Source organism: Taudactylus pleione, unplaced genomic scaffold (genome assembly GCF_031769625.1).
Source record: "Taudactylus pleione unplaced genomic scaffold, aTauple2 ptg000065l, whole genome shotgun sequence".
Classification (NCBI taxonomy): Eukaryota; Metazoa; Chordata; class Amphibia; order Anura; family Myobatrachidae; genus Taudactylus; species Taudactylus pleione.
This window is the reverse complement of record NW_028284467.1, coordinates 13,973,542-13,992,233: the sequence shown is the minus strand read 5'-3', so window position 1 is coordinate 13,992,233 and position 18,692 is coordinate 13,973,542. Positions and strand designations below refer to the sequence as shown.

Genomic DNA, 18,692 nt, shown 5'->3' with positions numbered 1-18,692 from the left:
CGTGAGATCTCAAAATGGCAAGAAGTGATAATTAAACCCTCAGATAAAGGGGGAAATGTAGTACTTTGGCCCAGGGACATGTACCTGGATGAACTTGAGAAACAACTCAGTGATACATTATGTTATAGAAAATTAATATTCAATCCCACACAAAACTATCTCAAACAATACAATACAATGATTCAAACTGCATTTCAGAATGGTATAATCAACAAACAGGATTTGACATTTCTGAGAATTGAGAAACCCAGGGTTCCAACCCTATACCTTCTCCCCAAGGTTCATAAAAATGAAAAACAACCACCAGGAAGACCCATTGTCTCAGGCATAGGGAGTTTGACAGAGAAGGCAAGCATATATGTAGATCAATTTCTACGTAAACATGTTACAGCATTGCCTTCATATACCCGTGACACTATGGACGTCTTAACCAAACTCCAGAATTTGAATGTTAATCCAGGTGTATGGCTTGTATCCTGTGACGTTGAAAGCCTATACACAAGTATCAATCATGATAGAGGTATAGAGGCAACAAAATATTTTCTCAATATGGAAGTTCAGTGTGAGCATAACAACTTTCTGATCCAATTATTGGAATTTATCCTGACAAAAAATTATTTCACTTGCAATGAATCCCACTACCTCCAGGTGAGAGGGACGGCTTTGGGGACAGCTTGTGCCCCCACCTATGCTAACCTCTACCTGGGGTGGTGGGAGAAGGAATTTGTGTTTCATGAATCGATGGAATTGTATACGGATAATATTTTATTGTATTTCCGATACATAGATGATATTTTGATCCTCTGGGAAGGAACATTGGAGGACATCAATAAATTTGTATCTATTCTTAACAACAATGATCTCAATTTGAGATTAACTCATGAGACCAGTCAGAAATCAATTAATTTCTTGGATTTGATGATCAGTATTGACGAAGAAGGTATTGTAACAATAGATATATATAGGAAACCAACATCTACAAACAGTATTCTCCATTCATCTAGTTCGCACCTTCCGGCAACTATCAAATCAATACCAAAGGGTGAACTCTTACGAACTAAGAGGAATTGTTCTGACCCAGAAACCTTTAACATGAGACAAAGAGAACTTAGTAAGAGATTTCTTAACAGAGGATACAGTCATAACCTTGTAAAAAAATCGATTCGGGAAGTAGAGACATACCCTAGGGATTCTCTTCTCAAACCAAAGCTAAGATGTAATAAAGAAGAACCAATAAGGTTTGTTGGCACTTTTAATACCAACTGGAGAAATATTAACCATATTCTCCAGAAACACTGGCCAGTTCTGCAAACGGATCATAACTTGAAGGGAATTTTACCCGCTAGAGTTCAAACAAGTTGGAGGAGGTCTCGTAATATTAAAGACCTTTTAGTGCATAGTCATCTATCCAAAATACCAAAAAATAGTATCAATAAGAAGGGATTTTCATGCTGTGGACGTTGTAAGGCGTGCAAGTACATGGTTCCAAAACAGTGTTTCTTTGACAAATTCAATTACAAATGGGCTATATCTTCTTGTATAACCTGCACTACTGTAGGTGTTGTCTATTATATGGAATGTCCATGCCACAAGATCTATATTGGCAAAACATCTAGACCTTTGAAGGTCAGAATATTAGAACATGTGGGTAATATTCGGAACGCAAATAAGGATCAAGCTAGATTCAAGACCTTAACATCTGTAGCCAAGCATTTTCAAAAATTTCACAATAGTGATCCCATAGGACTGCAAGCCTATGGTATGAAACACATACAACTTGGAATAAGGGGAGGAGATTTAGACTGAGAATTATTGAAATGGGAAACCAAAATGATTTTGTGATGAATAGTTTACATCCGGAAGGACTAAATGAAGCAAACAGTTATGCCCCATTTTTGTGATCCATTAAATTATAGGTATTACTTTTCAATAGACTATTATTTGCGTAATATTTATCACAATAGAAAATTATAACTAATTTTTATGTCACTTTATATTTATTATGAGTTTTCACAATGTAACTATTATGTGAAGATAGGTAGAGGATGTTAAATCCTTGTACACTTATGAATTATACTAATAGCACTTATTAATTCTACACTTTGTTAATAAATGTATCAATTTTTGAGGATATCAGTAATTTAATTTATTGGAGGAATTCCATCTCCGACATGTTAATAGCACTTAGGGAATTGTTTGTTTGCATCACTACACATTTTGCTACCCCCCCCTTTTTTCTTCACTAGTATTCACTTTATATTTAAAATTTTTTGCATATGTATTGATTTTTTTTGCACATGTCACTTCACATTATATATATATGTAGTATATATACATATATATTAATTTTTTATAACTGATCAACTGTAATATTTATTAATCAAATTCACATTTTGGATGGGGTCTTATATAGATCAACATCAATATTCATAAATTATCACAATCACTATACGATAGGAGAATATGTGATTTCCTTGGTATAATATCTATTCAACTAATTTATTATTATAGTTCTTATTATTTCTTATTTATTTATTATTCTTTATTATTATTAATAATTACTTTTCCTTTTCCCCTCCCCTTTCTTCCTCCTTTTTTTATTTTGGGATATGTATAAGGGATTTTTATTGTGTGTTATTTATTTAAACTAATGTTGAAAATTATTTATTATATAGATTTAATATTTAATTCTAATATTATCTCAATAGTTGGTCCACACTTATTTATTATTTGTTTTAGCACATTGTTTGAATGGAATTATAAATAATTCTCTATTTTTTATATTTTTTATATATTTAACACCAATAAATGATCATCTTTCTTCTATTATTCTTTTATTATATGAACCTAGTGACTGGATACACCTCCCTTATGATTGGACAGAGTTCTGATCGCATGATATAAACAAAACATATGGGTATACCTTCCCTTCTATTGGATGTAGTTCCGACCACATGACTATGTTTGGAGCTTATGACTATTAATCTAACAAGTTGCCTTTACACATATACATAGTACTTTACCACTTGATCTAGTATAGTAATCAAATGGAGGTATAAATAACTTTCTACTCTCTCTATATATTCAATACCCAATGAATGATCGCTATTTGTTTACTATATGAATTTAATGAATGGACACACCTCCTTTATGATTGGACAGAGTTCCGATCACATGATATAAACAAAACAAATGGACACACCTCTCCTCTTATTGGATGCGGCTCCAACCACATGACTATGTTTGGGGCTTATGATTACCAGTCTAAACTACATAGTAGGAGAATATACGATTCCGGATATAACTACTTTCTATTGGCTACTGGTCCCACTTGATATAGGACACTGATTTGATTGGAGTTCCGTTCTTGAATAAATATTTGACTGAGCCGAACAATCGGGTTCAGCCTTGAGAAAGCTGTTGTTAACAGTGAAACGCGCGCGTCGGCGTCACTGGCAGCTCCACTATGATTATTGTTGGGCATTAGTACTTATATCATATTGTATTGGAATATGTTGCGTAGCAGCTCACACTGTGGAAAATTTTATTTTGTGTGAAAAACTGGTTTAAATTGACACACAGTCATCCAGACTGCCATTTAAGAATCAAACCAAAATTTCACTGCTATCAGTATTACTGACAAACAGTGATTTATAGACACTACTGCCTTTTAGTAGCAATTAGTGTCTCACACTGTGGAACATACTATGTAATAGGGGATTTTTGTCTCAGACTATTATATAGTCAGTTGAACGTTATTTGTGAAATTATATTGTCAATGAGACATTAACAATTGTTGAATTATATCACATATAATATGAGACATATATAAGGTTTATATTATTTTCTACAGTGATTCATGAATATTGCTGCTATTTAACAGCAACAGACTTAATTTCTGAAACCACTACCTATACATAATAACTATAGTGGATTGGAATTATAAGTACATCATTAATACAATCAGGCAATACTAGTTAGTAATAGTTGATCAATTAATATCAATATAATAATATTGCATTTTTTGCCTGAATATTTCCAACATTTATTAATAAATATATTTCCAATTCCAAGAGGTATACAACCACCCCATATTATCAATTAATTCATTAGTGGACCTACCATTTTATGATACATGTTTGTTTTGTCTAAATAAAAGTTTTAATCCTTATATTTCACTGTATATTTCCCAATAAATTGGGATATATTTTAAATCAATAATTAATAAAAGTTACATTTTATTTATTACTTTCTTCTTTGTGCGCCCGTCCAACAACCCCTTTTCCTTCTCCCGCAATTATACAATGTAACCTGGTTGATTAGGGCTGCACCCCCATCACTTATTAAGTATTTAATTTTGATAATATAGGGGCTTAACATTCTAATAAAATCAGTGTGCAGATATTTCTTCTTCTTTCTTTTTCCTTATTCTATATTACTGTGTAACGCTTATGCTCCTAATGTCTATTCTAAATCCTTCTTTCAAAAACCTATTGCTGATCTTACTCCACACATGAATACTCCACTCATTATAGGCACTGACTTTAATTTAGTCTCATCCCCATACTTAGACAGGTCCAACACATCTTCCAGAATAACACTTCCCAAATTAGGAGTCCTAACACTTACACAAAGACTTCAGTTAATAGATTCTTGGAGGGCCCTACACCCCACGGAGAAAGACTATACGTGCTTATCTGCAACACATAACACACTATCCAGGATCGATTATATATTAGTTTCTCAATCTCTATTCCCGCAGATCTCTTCTGCAAACATTGCTACAATAAGTATCTCAGATCACGCACTTGTCACTGTCTCTATACGTATACACTCCGACAGAGGATCATATAAACATCGGAGATTTCCTTCCAGATTAGCTCATACTCCTAAATTTCATAGCAGATTTATTTATTTATTTATTTATTACCAGTTATTTATATAGCGCACACATATTCCGCAGCGCTTTACAGAGAATATTTGGCCATTCACATCAGTCCCTGCCCCAGTGGAGCTTACACTCTATATTCCGTATCACACACACACACACATATACACACTAGGGGTAATTTTGCTAGGAGCCAATTAACCTACCAGTATATTTTTGGAGTGTGGGAGGAAACCGGAGTACCCGGAGGAAACCCACGCAAGCACAGGGAGAATATACAAACTCCACACAGTTAGGGCCGTAGTGGGTATCGAACCAACGACCTCAGTGCTGTGAAGCAGTAACGCTAACCATTACACCGTCTGTGAAACAGCCTGGGAGGACTATAAAAACAATAACAGTAATCATATTGACACTACCCCAATACTATTCTGGCAAGCAGCCAAAGCAGTTCTAAAAGGAGAGATTATCTCCTATGTAGCGAATACTAACAAACAATATGTCCAAACTTATACTCAGCTTCAATCCACTCTCTCAGATGCATACCAAAATTTTAAAATGCTCCCGAATACCTCAACGAAACAAAACTACCTTCAAGCCCCATCACCCCAGAAGAGATAGGATCCGCAATACGAAACCTTAAAACGAATAAAGCCCCTGGCCCAGATGGACTAAATAGCGACTTTTATAAAATATTATTGCCAAGAATAGTGGAAATCCTAGCCCTGGTCTTCAACACGATAATCTCTTACAAACACTTCCAATATATTTTAATTCAGCCCCGAAACCGGGCAAATACTTATCCCTACCCAGCTCATATAGACCAATATCGTTATTAAACTCTGACTACAAATTATTAACAAAAATCTTAGCTGACAGGTTAAAAGTTATTCTCCCTCATATTATCCATGAAGACCAGACAGGCTTCATATGGGGTCGACATTCAGTGGTAAATGTGCGACGGGTTTTGGCTGCAGTTCACTCAATGGCGGTTGGTGGGGACCCGAAGACTGGCATGATTATCTCTCTAGATGCAGAAAAAGCATTTGACATCATATCTTGGGATCACTTATTCTCTACATGCAGTCCTTTGGATTCCCGGGACCGTTCATTGAGATACTCAAAGCCCCTACGAGCCAAATATCATGTAATGGCTTCATTTCCCCTTCTTTCATAATTAAAAGAGGCACTAGGCAGGGCTGCCCCCTTTCCCCCCTCCTCTTTGCCATAGCCCTAGAACCATTGGCAATAGCTCTTAGGTCATCTCCCACTTTTCAAGGAATAAATATAGGTAATGTGAATCTCAAATTAGCTTTATTCGCAGACGATATGCTGCTCTTCCTGACTGACCCCTCATCTTCCTTACCTGAAATTCTCAGACTAATATCCTCATCCAGTTTAATATCTGGCTATAAAATAAATTATGATAAGTCGGAACTGATGTGGTTAGGTTCACGACCTAATAGAACACAAACTTGTCCTACGTTAAACGTTTTTAAGGAATCAACATCCCATTTCCAATATTTAGGAATCCAAATCCCTTCAGACCTCTCTAAATTATACCACTTAAACTATAAATCAATTATTACCAAAGTCATCTCCTTGATGGATAACTGGAAGCTTCTCCCCCTATCAGTAATGGGACGTGCAGCAGTAGTAAAAACTATAATTTTCCCAAAAATATTTTACTTCATGCAAATGATTCCCCTGAAAATTCAAAAAGCAGATTTAAATTCCCTCTCCAGCGCGATTTCTTGTTTTTATGGCAAGGTAAAAAGCCGAAAATTGCTTTAACTAAACTTACTGTTTCCCGCAAGTTGGGCGGTATGGGTATACCTGACTTCCACTTGTATTCCCTAGCAGTTTTCTATAGATATATAAATGATTGGTTTAAATCAACAAGACTTTAACTTAGATATGGCATTGTTTTCACCATACTCACCTAGCACTCTACTCCATGCAAAAAAATCTGACATACCCCATAATATTCATAACAATATATTCATCAAAGACACATATTATTCTTGGCTACTGATTAATAAGAAACTAAGCAGATCACCACATAGCTCCCCTTTTATAACAATATGTGGAAACCCTCCCTATCTAACGCTAATTTTCTATTGTGGCGAGCTAAAGGTCTCCAATTGACATCAAAAGTATTCGATCCTGGGGGAATTGTCCTCCAATTCTCATCACTTCAATCCCAATATCAACTACCCAACAATCACTTCTACATGTACTTGCAAATTCACCATTATATTAATTCCATACATACCACCAGCAACCCCCTCTTCAAACCCTCTAGATCCTTTGCAAATCCTTTTTTCTAATGAGCCTCACTATCGCTACAAAACCAAACTCCCTTACCCTATTCTCCTGGCTGCGATGCCTAATAAACACTGGGATAAACTAGTAAATGCCTGGAATAAAGATATTTCTGACATAACCACCATATCATTTCTCAATAAGCATTATGTTCATACGATGAAAACTCTACAATTGGCCTATCTACAAGAGGTGCACCTGCGCACAATTCATAGAGAATATATATCTCCTAGTCGACGAAAATATATGGTACCAACAGAAACAGGTTCCAGTCGTAAGTGTCATTACCATGATGCTACGTTTATGCATTGCTTCTGGTACTGCAGAAAAATTAAGAAATACTGGAACAAAGTTTTATTATACATTAAAGATATATTTTCACTTCGCCTACTCCCGGACCCACTAGCTTGTATTTCTGCTATATTTACAAACTGGGATCTAGGTCCTAACAAAAGCCAGATAATCCCATTGTTGACTAGATTAGTCACAATAGCAAAGAAACATATTTTGCAACATTGGATATCCTCCTCCTCTCCTTCTCTCTGTGAATTAAAACAAAAACTTTTGCAGATCATGTATTTTGACAGGAGAAGCACACTCCCAGATATAGAAAAAGGAGTCATAAGATTTTATAAGAAATGGGGCCTATTTATAGATAAGCTGGATTCCGCTGTCCATTCACAAATCTTCAAACTTTTTGAAAATACAGAATGGGACCTGCATCGAAAATAATTAAAGTTGATAAGCACGACTATGTGAAAATATACTTAGAAACCCAGCATTTAATGAGATGTAATCTGAGATTGTTATATTCCTACCTCTCCTTTCCCACCTCTCCTATTGTGTCTTCCTAGTCTGTCTGTTTGTCCATATGTGGTTACATTCACTATATAGACATATTTTACAAGATATCTTATATAATATTAACCATACTTATCATAAGCTTGGATTTTGTATAATGGTTATATACAAACAATTCACCTATGCTGACTCTATTTAGTCTTGAACTCTATTTTTTCTGTTGTAATAATAACGACTCCTGTTGCATTGGGTATAATTGTTTGAGTCTATTTCTATTTGTATAGGCCATGTTATACAAAATATTTACAATGTATGTAACTCAATCTATTATAAATTCTAATAAACAGATTTAAACAAAGATTGCATTGTTGTATTGATAGCGTGATTACATTGTTTTGAGTCTCTTAATCATACTGCCATATCTGAGAAAAAGTTTAATTTCTTTTCTGCGCAGAAAAGGTGCATGATTAACGTATATTTTCTGATGAGAATAGGGGTACTGTATGTTCCCTATTACTAGGGGTACTGTGTGTTCCCTAGAACTAGGTTACTGTGTGTTTCCTAGGGTACACATAGCAGGTGTATTGCAGAATAGGTGTACTGTGTGTTCCCTATTACTAGGGGTACTGTGTGTTCCCTAGAATTAAAATCGACTCTCAGTGTGATCGCAAAATCCATTGATCAGTTAGGTTCTTTGGGCATTGCGATTGAACCACACGGTTGGGGCAGACCATGATTGTGACTTCAGTTGTGGTGGAGGAAATCACTGAAAAGGGTAAGGGTTATTGAAACTCTTAAATTCTAGCAGTGGAAAATACTCAAAAAGGGATTTGGTTAGGGGTACTGTGTGTTCCCATTGGTTAGGGGTACTGTGCAGGATATTGTATAGGCGGCATTCTGCTGCTCGTTGTGTAGGTTGACTGTAACGATTAGCGAGTTGGTTGTACATTGCGGGTGAAGGTGAGTGGACGCAGCCTGTGAATTCGTCCACCAGTCTAAATCTCTATTGAAAAGTTCAGAGTTTTGACCCAGATGGGTGCTAAACAAACAGTGGAAATGTTAGATGACGTGCTGCTTTTGGAAGGGCCGACAGGTTTGGCATGGCATATAATGTATACAAATTACGGTGCACAGGCAACTACGCACTGTGAAGTATGGGTTAAGATGACGAGGAAGTGTATGAAACCGATTGCTAGAAGCTGTGGCAGCATGAGGGGAACATGTGGCTTAGTGGTGTGCACGGACGCAAAATAGCGTTGCGATCACGAGGCAAGGGAGCGCGCATGCAACGCTAAATAGCGTTGTGTGCACACCGCAAGGGATCGCATATGCACGGCAAGATAGCATTGCCGAAAGTACAATTAGTGGCGCAGGCGCACCTCCACCGCCCTACGCGGTGGAAGGTGAAGATACAGCCCATACCAAAAATTATAAAAATGTAACAAGTAACTTGTACCCTCTCCTGAGTAATTATAAGAAAAATGTTTATGAAGCAGATGACGGACCTGTTGTAATGCCAGCCATTTCTCATGCAGTTCATATGTTAAATGTTCCTCCACAGCAGGTACAGGAAGTGGCCTCACCAATGGTAGTAGCAGACGTGCTACCACCCGCAGAAGCTGTAGCGGAAGCTAGTGGAAATACTATTATATGTTGCAGTAATAGGCTGAACCCCCAAGTACCAAGGCCAGAGGTAACGGCGTGGTAGGCATGCATCCAGTCCGGACAATAACAGTTCCCAATGGGAATCCGGACGCAGGTGGTGTAGTGCCTACAAGAGAGGTAGCAATGCATTGTGCATGGACGAGAGCGGAGCTACATTCCATAATGACAGATTTCCCTGACCCTAGAAAAGAGTTAGCAAAGTGTCAGAGATTTATAAAAGATTTAGGTAATGCTCGTGAGCCAACCAACAAAGATTGGCAAGTGGTATTACGGGCATATCTTCCACACAATACAGACGTGAAAAAGTTTATCACAGCCTGTGTATTAGATGGAGATAGTCCCTTAACTGACGAAAGTAATCAGGACAACATAACCCGCATAATCACCCAATTGGCCATATATTTTCCAGTGGTAGTTAACTGGAGTAAAATTTTTACAATTAAGCAGAAGGAGAGTCAGTCTGCTGAAGATTATTTCACAGGAGTGCTGCAGACTATTACCCAGTACACTGGGATAGGGTAATGAAGTGGGCTTCATTAGGGACAGTGAGAATCACTGTCCCTGACGAAGCCCACTTGGGAGAAACGCATAGGACACACCCACCAAACGTCTTCACTGACCACAAACGTTTACGCTCGAAAGCGCCAGCTTTCCACTACAGCAACAGGGAGAACGGACCCCCGGTAAGAGCTCTACCAGGGAGATCCGGACCTGCTGCCGAATGCCGGCGCTATTGGGACTGCACTCAGAAAGAATCCCCTAGCACGTCATCCCTTCATGCCAGTACAACAACATCATAAAGAAATATAGGAGGAGGCATGTAACATCCAGCCCGACTGAAATTCACTCACCGGTCAGCAAGGACGCTCATGATAAGGTAGGAGGTGCGCGCACCTTAAAGAAACGGATCAAACTATTACAAGTTTAAGCATATCATTACTGTGAATCCAAACGAATAATTGTGTTTTGCAAGTGATCACCTAGCAACATAATTTCACTTACCAACTGGACACAATTAACGCATACTAGCTGCATCACAGAGCATTGACTTTACTGAACGGATACTAGGAGTGGACTTATTTCTCCTATACTAGTGCAATATCTTTCATCAGATATATATATGACTTATATTCACAGAATTCTGCCTACACCTAAGGGTCTCTTTAAGAGAAGCAGTCACTGTGATAACTTGTTCTATAAGCATTTTATTTCATCATGCTATAAATACTGTGTTGCCTGTATTTGCAACTTTTAAACAATTGTTGATACATATTGTTTATGTCCATTTTTCATTGTTTTTATTTGACATTAAATACTTTTTCTATTTTACACATCTACATTATTTATACTCTTTTATTCACCCCTATTTTGCTATTATAACATTATATAAACAATACAAGAAATAGAGACAAATAAGGTGCGCCCTACAGGGTCATATCTATACATGAAATTTGCTATTCCTGTGGTCTTGAAAGGGATCACTTTGACCTATGGCAGCCCTACTGATATACTTTCTACATACTCACCTTTTCCCTGTCAAAAAAGCGCGGACATCCCCTTCTCATTTTCACTACTAAATATAGACTACAAACTATTGACAAAAATAATAGCAACACGGTTTAAGTCGGTGGTGCCTTCATTGGTACACCCAGACCAAACCGGATTCATATGGGGACGCAGTGCAGTTTCCAATATTCGCAAAGGTTCTTGCTGTATTACAACACTTAGAGGAGATACATGAAAGTGCCCTTCACATCCTTCTCTCACTTGGCGCAGAGAAGGCATTTGACTTAGTAGTGTGGGACCACCTATATGAATCTTTGCACAGATTTGGTTTTCCTCGCCAAATTATGGGCCTGATTCAGACCCACTCGCGAGCGGCTGTCCGCTCGCAAGTGGGTCGATGTTATGCACTGAGCATGCGCACGACGGAAGGAGCTCCGTCGTGCGCATGCGCCAGACGCGACGAGCGAAGGAAAGTCCTTCGCTCGTTGTGTCCGATCAAAGGGGGCGTGCTGTCAATGTTGATTGACAGCACGCCCCCTTTGGTGGGCGTGCCGGGGGCGTGCCTCCCTGACGGGGGCGTTCCCACGGGAACGCCTCCCGTCAGAAGCCGGCCCACTGACATCACTAGTGACATCACCATTTTACTAATCCCCAACTAGAGGAGGCATTGTTTCTCCAGCAGCCCTTTTGCATGTTCCTCACTCAAAACTACCTATAGGAATCACCCACAACATTTTCTTTATGGACACCTATAAAGCCTAGTCTGCTATAAACAAACGTCTATGCTCAAACCCGCATTTTACTAAATATATACCTTTCTGGGGCAACCCAGACTTCCCACCATCCCTACCAATATCACATTACAAGTCGTGGAAACAAAAAGGGATTGCGCCTATTAAAAACATATTTGATCCTGGAGGCAATCTTTACTCTTTCCAACAAGTGAAGGATATCTATGATATTCCTAACTCACAATTTTTTTTATACCTACAAATTAGACACTATATCAACAGCAAAATATGTTCTGGTTCTTATGCATCATTAATAGCTGCATCCGCCCCACCCCCCTTACACTCTCTTTTCACTTTGGTATCTAACAACAAGTATAAACTTAAATATTTATACAATGATTTGCTATCTAAGGATGTATTGGGTTTATGGAAACAAGTCTGGTCGTCCTGGCATCAGGATTTCCCAGACTTCAACTCTCCAGAACGTGTTATGTCATTATTCCCGTCTACTATGAAATGGTTAAGCTTGGCCAAATTGCAGGAAACTCATATATTAAGTTTTTGAACAGAGCATATATATCTCAAGCACAGCGAAGTCATATGCTCCCAGGTGAACCGAGCAACTGCCCAAAATGTCATGCAACCTCAGCAAATTTTATACATATTTGGCAGTGTCCTAAAGTAAAGAAGTTTTGGTATAAAATACACACTTTTATTATTCAGATTGCTAAAGTTAGATTGCCATTCTCTTGGGAAGCATTCCTTTTTGCTGACTTCACTTCTTGGTCGCCAACACTTATCCCCCCTTCAATGCTACCTTTCCTTGCTGTAATGGTTACTCTAGCAAAGAAATTAATTTTGCAGAAATGGATCTCTAAAATGGCTCCCTCTTTAGAAACGCTTAGAATGGAAATGCTTAACATACTCTATTATGACAGACGTACAGCAATGTATGATATTGAAAGGGGTGTTGTTAAAGTCTATAACAAATGGGAAACTTACCTCAACTATTTACCTATTGAGACCCATGAACAGATTTCAAAGGTATTTGAAAATACCACATGGTCGCTATTACGAAATATTTCTTGAATATGCTAGAAATATGGTCGACTTCCACCCTCCCCCCCCTTCCCAAACTTTTTCTTCTTTCTTTCTTTCTATTCTTTCTCTCTCTCTTTTTTCTTAACCAATTTCTTTAATTGGACTCAGTTATATTTTAACTATTTAAATATATATAAATATATGTTAAATATAATAAAATTAGAATTCAAAGGGAATAAGAAAAGTATAGATTTCTGATAATACAGTATTACTTAATAGCATTGTATTAACCAATTGTAAGTCTTGTTATGATTGTAATGCTATTTATACTGTTGTCCTTTTCTACACCTTTTTGGATTCAATAAAAATTGTTTTTCAAAAAAAAAAAAACCTGAGATCCAAGATACAAACCTATGGGCAGACCCAAGGCGAGACTCCGCTCTGCTCAGAACCCCAAAGTTCGGGTGTGTTCGCTTTTCAGCAAAACATGACCACTCAACTCAATACATATACATATATTTGCCAAGTTGCTGCAAAAATGGCTGCAAATTTAAATATGTGACCAATGAGACACCACAAAAGTTCACAGAGGCATGTGCTGAGCTGTGATTGGTGGAGCTCATCACATGCCTCTCTTGCCCATGGAGGAGATCAGCTGCAGCAGCCACATGGGTAGGATTCCTCAGATCCAGGAAGCAGTGCATGCTGGACATGTGTTTTCTGTATGCTGAGGGAGAATGGAGCCCTCCGTAATGAGCAGAAGCAGTAAGGCAGTATAGGAGACACAATTCCAGGGATCAGTTCATTCCCTTACATTACATGCACTTAAATATTACGTTTATATTATAGTATGTACATTTTTATTAATAAATCACATTGAATAATTGAGATATATATATATCTCAAGCATGTGTATACCTTAGCAAGTTAGTTATAAATGTTTTCCTAATTTTCACAAATGCTTTTGTGACTTCTTTGTTTCTTAGACTATAGATTAGTGGATTCAGCATAGGAATAATAACAGTGTAGAACACAGAAGCAATCCTGTCTTGGCTCATGGCATAGCTAGAAGATGGTCGTAAGTACATGAAGACAATGGTACTGTAGAATATGCTGACTGTAATTAGGTGAGATGTGCAGGTAGAAAATGCCTTCTTTCTGCCCTGTTGGGAGTGAATCTTCCATATAGTGGAAATAATGTAGCTGTAGGATACCATGATAATTGTGAGAGAGCTAATTTCAGCAAAACCTCCAAAAATGAACATCACAAGTTCATTTATTGTTGTATCAATGCAAGAGAGCTTTAAAAGAGGAGGGACGTCACAGTAGAAATGGTCTATTTTGTTACTTTTGCAGAATGGTAGATGAAAAGTGCATGATGTGTGAATTGTTGCATTAAGGTAGCCCCCAAGGTAGGCAAGTCCCACAAGCTGCCAGCAGAACCTCTTGTTCACTATCATCATGTACAACAATGGATTGCAGATGGCAAAATAGCGATCATAAGCCATTATCCCGAGCAAGAAACATTCCAGACTAACTGAAGCACCAAACAAATACAATTGCATTAAACACTCAACAAAAGTAATTCTCTTTTTGACCGATAGGAAAGTTTCTAATGTCTTTGGCGTTATGATAGTGGAGTAACAAAGGTCCAAAAAAGAAAGGTTATTTATGAAGAAGTACATTGGAGTCTGGAGATGAGCATCTGCTCGGATGGTCACCATGATGCCAATATTAGCTAGAAATGTGATTACATAAAATACTAAAAATAAAACAAAAAGAAAGACCTGAAGTGTAGGATCATCGGTCAGTCCTAAGAGAACAAAGTAAGAGGGGTTTGTGCTATTCCACACGTCCATTTGTTGCTTCATTATTGTGAGACTTTTTCACTAAAAATACATAAAGTATGTAACATTACATTTCACAATTACAATTATTTACTTTTATAATGATTGATACTTAGAGGACAATTCTATATAAATTGAGTTAAACTAGTTAAAATGGTAAATTATCTCCCTAACCAACCACTTTTATCTCCAGTTTAGCACCAGTTTTTGGTTATAATGTATCACCTTGTTATGCTTCATCAACATTTACTGTATAGAATTCACCCATAAGTGCTTATTTATCAAAATAAATTTGTATGAAATCTCCTGAAAACATCCCTTTTCTGGAGATACAATTCAAAGTATCCCTGGGATGTATCTAGCAGGGGGGGGGGGGGGGGGGGGGGGGGGGGATCTGATATCTACTGCTGTCCCAGTAGATATTAGATCTAAAAGCTACCATAGGTTTCCATGGAGGCTGCTGTTTGTGAGACTGACCAATAACCGGAGCCTTTCGGGCTAATCTCCACAATTTTACACATTGCACGTACAGGCTCCTATTGGAGCCCCTGTTCTCCATGTGTATTTTAGTACATTCTGGCAATACATAATTTCTTATTGCATTGATAAAACTATATATTTAATAATTATGCCCCTTAATGTTCATTTTCAAGCATAATTACACAAAAAAATGTAGATTGCCCTGTTACTTTACTGCTGCAAAAAGGAACATTTTTCACTTACAAATTCTTTTGCATTTTCTAAAATGCCAAGGAATTGTTTGACACTGGCAGTAACACTACATTATAAATATAACGAGATATATGAGAGATATGTAAGATCAGGGCCGGATTATAGGGAGGGCAACAGGGACGGTCGTCTCGGGGCCCCCACACATAGGTGGCCCCACACAGTGTCGCCCGCCCCAATCCCCAAGATGAACTGAGTTTTTTTTTTTCTTTAATCGGAGCCGACTGCAGCGGCCCACGCTTAAGCCCCGCCCCCAATATTTGGCTCTGCCTCCTGCTGCTGGCCAATATGCCTTTCCCTGCCTCTGAAGCAGTAAGTAATGTATATATGTACTGTGTCTACGTCTCTGTGTGTGTGTGTATATATGCAGTCACGTTTGTTTCTTAACAGCAAACTGGTCGCTCTATTGTCAATTTACACTTCATCTATGGTTTCCAAAATACTCACACTAGTATTATATCATTGACCCTGAGCTGATGCCTATAAAATTGAGGCTAAGTTGCTGTATATATACACTACACGTATCCCTTTTTTTTTTCTCTAACTTATTCATTTACAAGTGTTAGCGCTTTATCCACCATTCATATTCATATTCTCTCTCTCTCTCTCTCTCTCTCTCTCTCTCTCTCCTCCCCCCCCCCCCCCCCCCCCCACACACGTTTGTTGCCCAGACCTTAATCTGGCTCTGTGGAAGATATATAAGAGATGTGTAAAGATCATAGGTAGCTTTAGCCATTCCACAGCCTGAAATATCAATTGAAGCTTCCTTCTTATCACATTAAATTATAACATTTGTACTTTTTTACTACATGAACAAAGTGGGAGAGACAAAGGATATATTTACGAAACATTGTTTTTTTCAAAGCCGACAATTCTCAGTACTTTTGAGTGTTGGATTTAAAAGGGCAACGGCAATACTGGACATGCAAAAAAGCATGATTTTGCATGTATTACTATTGCCTTTTTAAAACGTATTAAAGCCAATGTTTAGTAAATATACCCCAAAACATAATTATGAAAAGAAAATTATTATTTATTTTCAACAGTATTCTGCTGCCCCAAATGTAGGTACTATAGATATTTGCAACTTTATGTGCATACCTTGTATCTGATGTTACACAGAGATGTAAAATTAAGAATATTGTAGATAAATTCTACAATCTTGCTTGTCTGCTTAGAATCACAGTTGACTGGATCAGAGACTCATCTACCTATACTGAGATGTTGTTAGATTCCCAGCTCTGTGCCCCTCTTACATTGAATTATGTCCTACAAACACTAACCATACCTCAATGATATTAATATCACAAACGCCATCGGTCTGCCTGAAATCAGCCTCCAAATCTAGGCCCAGACAATTCATATTTGTCCCCTAATTACCAGCTTTACAGGAAGTCTTGAAACAAACAAAATCTGATTGTCAAGCCAGTAACACAAAAATAAAAAAAAAAACAACAAAAATTATTACATTGAAAAATGTTGTCCGGTCTTTTTACAAATGATTTTATATGCTGTGCTATAAATATTCTTTAAACAATATAGATACTGTTAAAAAGCTAATTATTCAAACTATAATTACGACAAAATTAACAGAAAAAGGTACACAAAGTATATATTGAGGCAGACAACATGGTAATAGAGCAGTGGTTTCCAAACTGGGTGCTGTGGCACTTGCATGGATGCCACGAGCTGGGAGTCCAATAAAATTAATAGCAGCTGCCAATCATATAATATGTGGACAAACAGAAGCGCAACCCCCACATAACTGAACCTAAGGATGACAGTTAAGCACAATATACTTAATATTTTTTAACATTTCTCAATACCAAACGTTTGGCCTAGGGGTGCTGTGAAAATAAAAAAAAGCTGATACTCTAGGGCGCCGTGATCCAAGAAAGTTTGGGAACCACTGCACTAGAATATTTATTTATTTGGGTGTGAAGCCTCTAAACATGTGAGGTATGGGCATTTTAACGGCAATTCAGTGGTGTTTAAAGCATATATGAAGTGCAGGACTTGCAGAATGATGAAGCCATAATGATGCGAGCTTAAATGTTACAACCAAAGTAAGAATAAATTCCTCATGCTGTCACTCTGCTAGATGCACACAGATTGGCACTGGGGGTAGGCACCAACAACAATTGTTACTCTGTTTGGTATATACATATGGCATTATTGCCATGCAGCGGGTACTACCTGTATGTATTTTATAGGTAAAACTGAGTAGTGTTATATTTGTTTTAAGTTTTTGCCCAAACAAGGGTTAATCAGACTGAGATCCTGTAACTCCATCCCACATATCCCTATCATTTCCTGAGGCTACTGACAGATATTCCTTTATCGCTAAGCACTGGTTTGCCTATCTACAAGCATACCATTAGCTAGGCTCAATTCTTCATTTGTTATGGCCCCTCACTTTCATTAACCCTCTTGACTCTCTAGTGCAGACATGTCAAACATGCGGCCCAAATACACATATTATGCTGCCCTACAGTGACAGTGTTATGTGATGACATGCTGCGCTGCCAGGAAGAAACGCCACATACCACAAGGCCTGTGTTCCCGCCTTCCCGCAGTAACACGCTGCCGGTTAGAGACGCCACAAGGCTTACCGGCGCGCTCTCAGCTGAATCTCTGTTGCACACCCAGAGCTCTGTACAGGCGCCTGTGAAACAAGCTCAGCCAGCCGGGACAGGACAAGCGCTGTAGATGAGACTTCAGTCACACATAATATCACACCTGTACCTGTAAGTACTGCCTGGTGCTGCCATGCTCTGATAAGTACCACTGTCTGTGCAGTCACATAGCTGCTGCCTACCTTTCACAGCTATAGAATTGGGGGCAGCGTATATGTGTGTGAGGCTATGGGGCAGCAAGTGAATTAAATGGAAATAGAAAAAGTGCCAACTCATATGCAAATTGAAGTAATTGAGATTCAATGTGATTCAAATGTGAAGCTCAAATTCAACAAAGTTGGTGTACCTGACTTTTATAAGTATTTGCCTGCACGATTTGTAGAAACTTGCAAGTTTGCATGTGAAATTATTTCCATGTTCAGAAGTACCTACCAGTGTGAGCAATTATTCTCATTAATGAAAGGAAACAAGTCTCCTGCTAGGTCCAGACTGACAGACTTTCATCTTGGTTCAGTTTTAAAAG

At 37.9% G+C, this 18,692-nt stretch overlaps 1 protein-coding gene across 1 annotated transcript; it reads right to left on the bottom strand.

Moving 5' to 3' along the window:
• Nucleotides 1–13,859: 13,859 nt before the first annotated feature.
• On the bottom strand, nucleotides 13,860–14,816 carry LOC148534705 (olfactory receptor 5AP2-like). Its single transcript, XM_088465878.1, has one exon. The coding sequence runs from the start codon at nucleotides 14,814–14,816 to the stop codon at nucleotides 13,860–13,862; it is 957 nt and encodes a 318-aa protein (XP_088322004.1).
• Nucleotides 14,817–18,692: the final 3,876 nt, after the last annotated feature.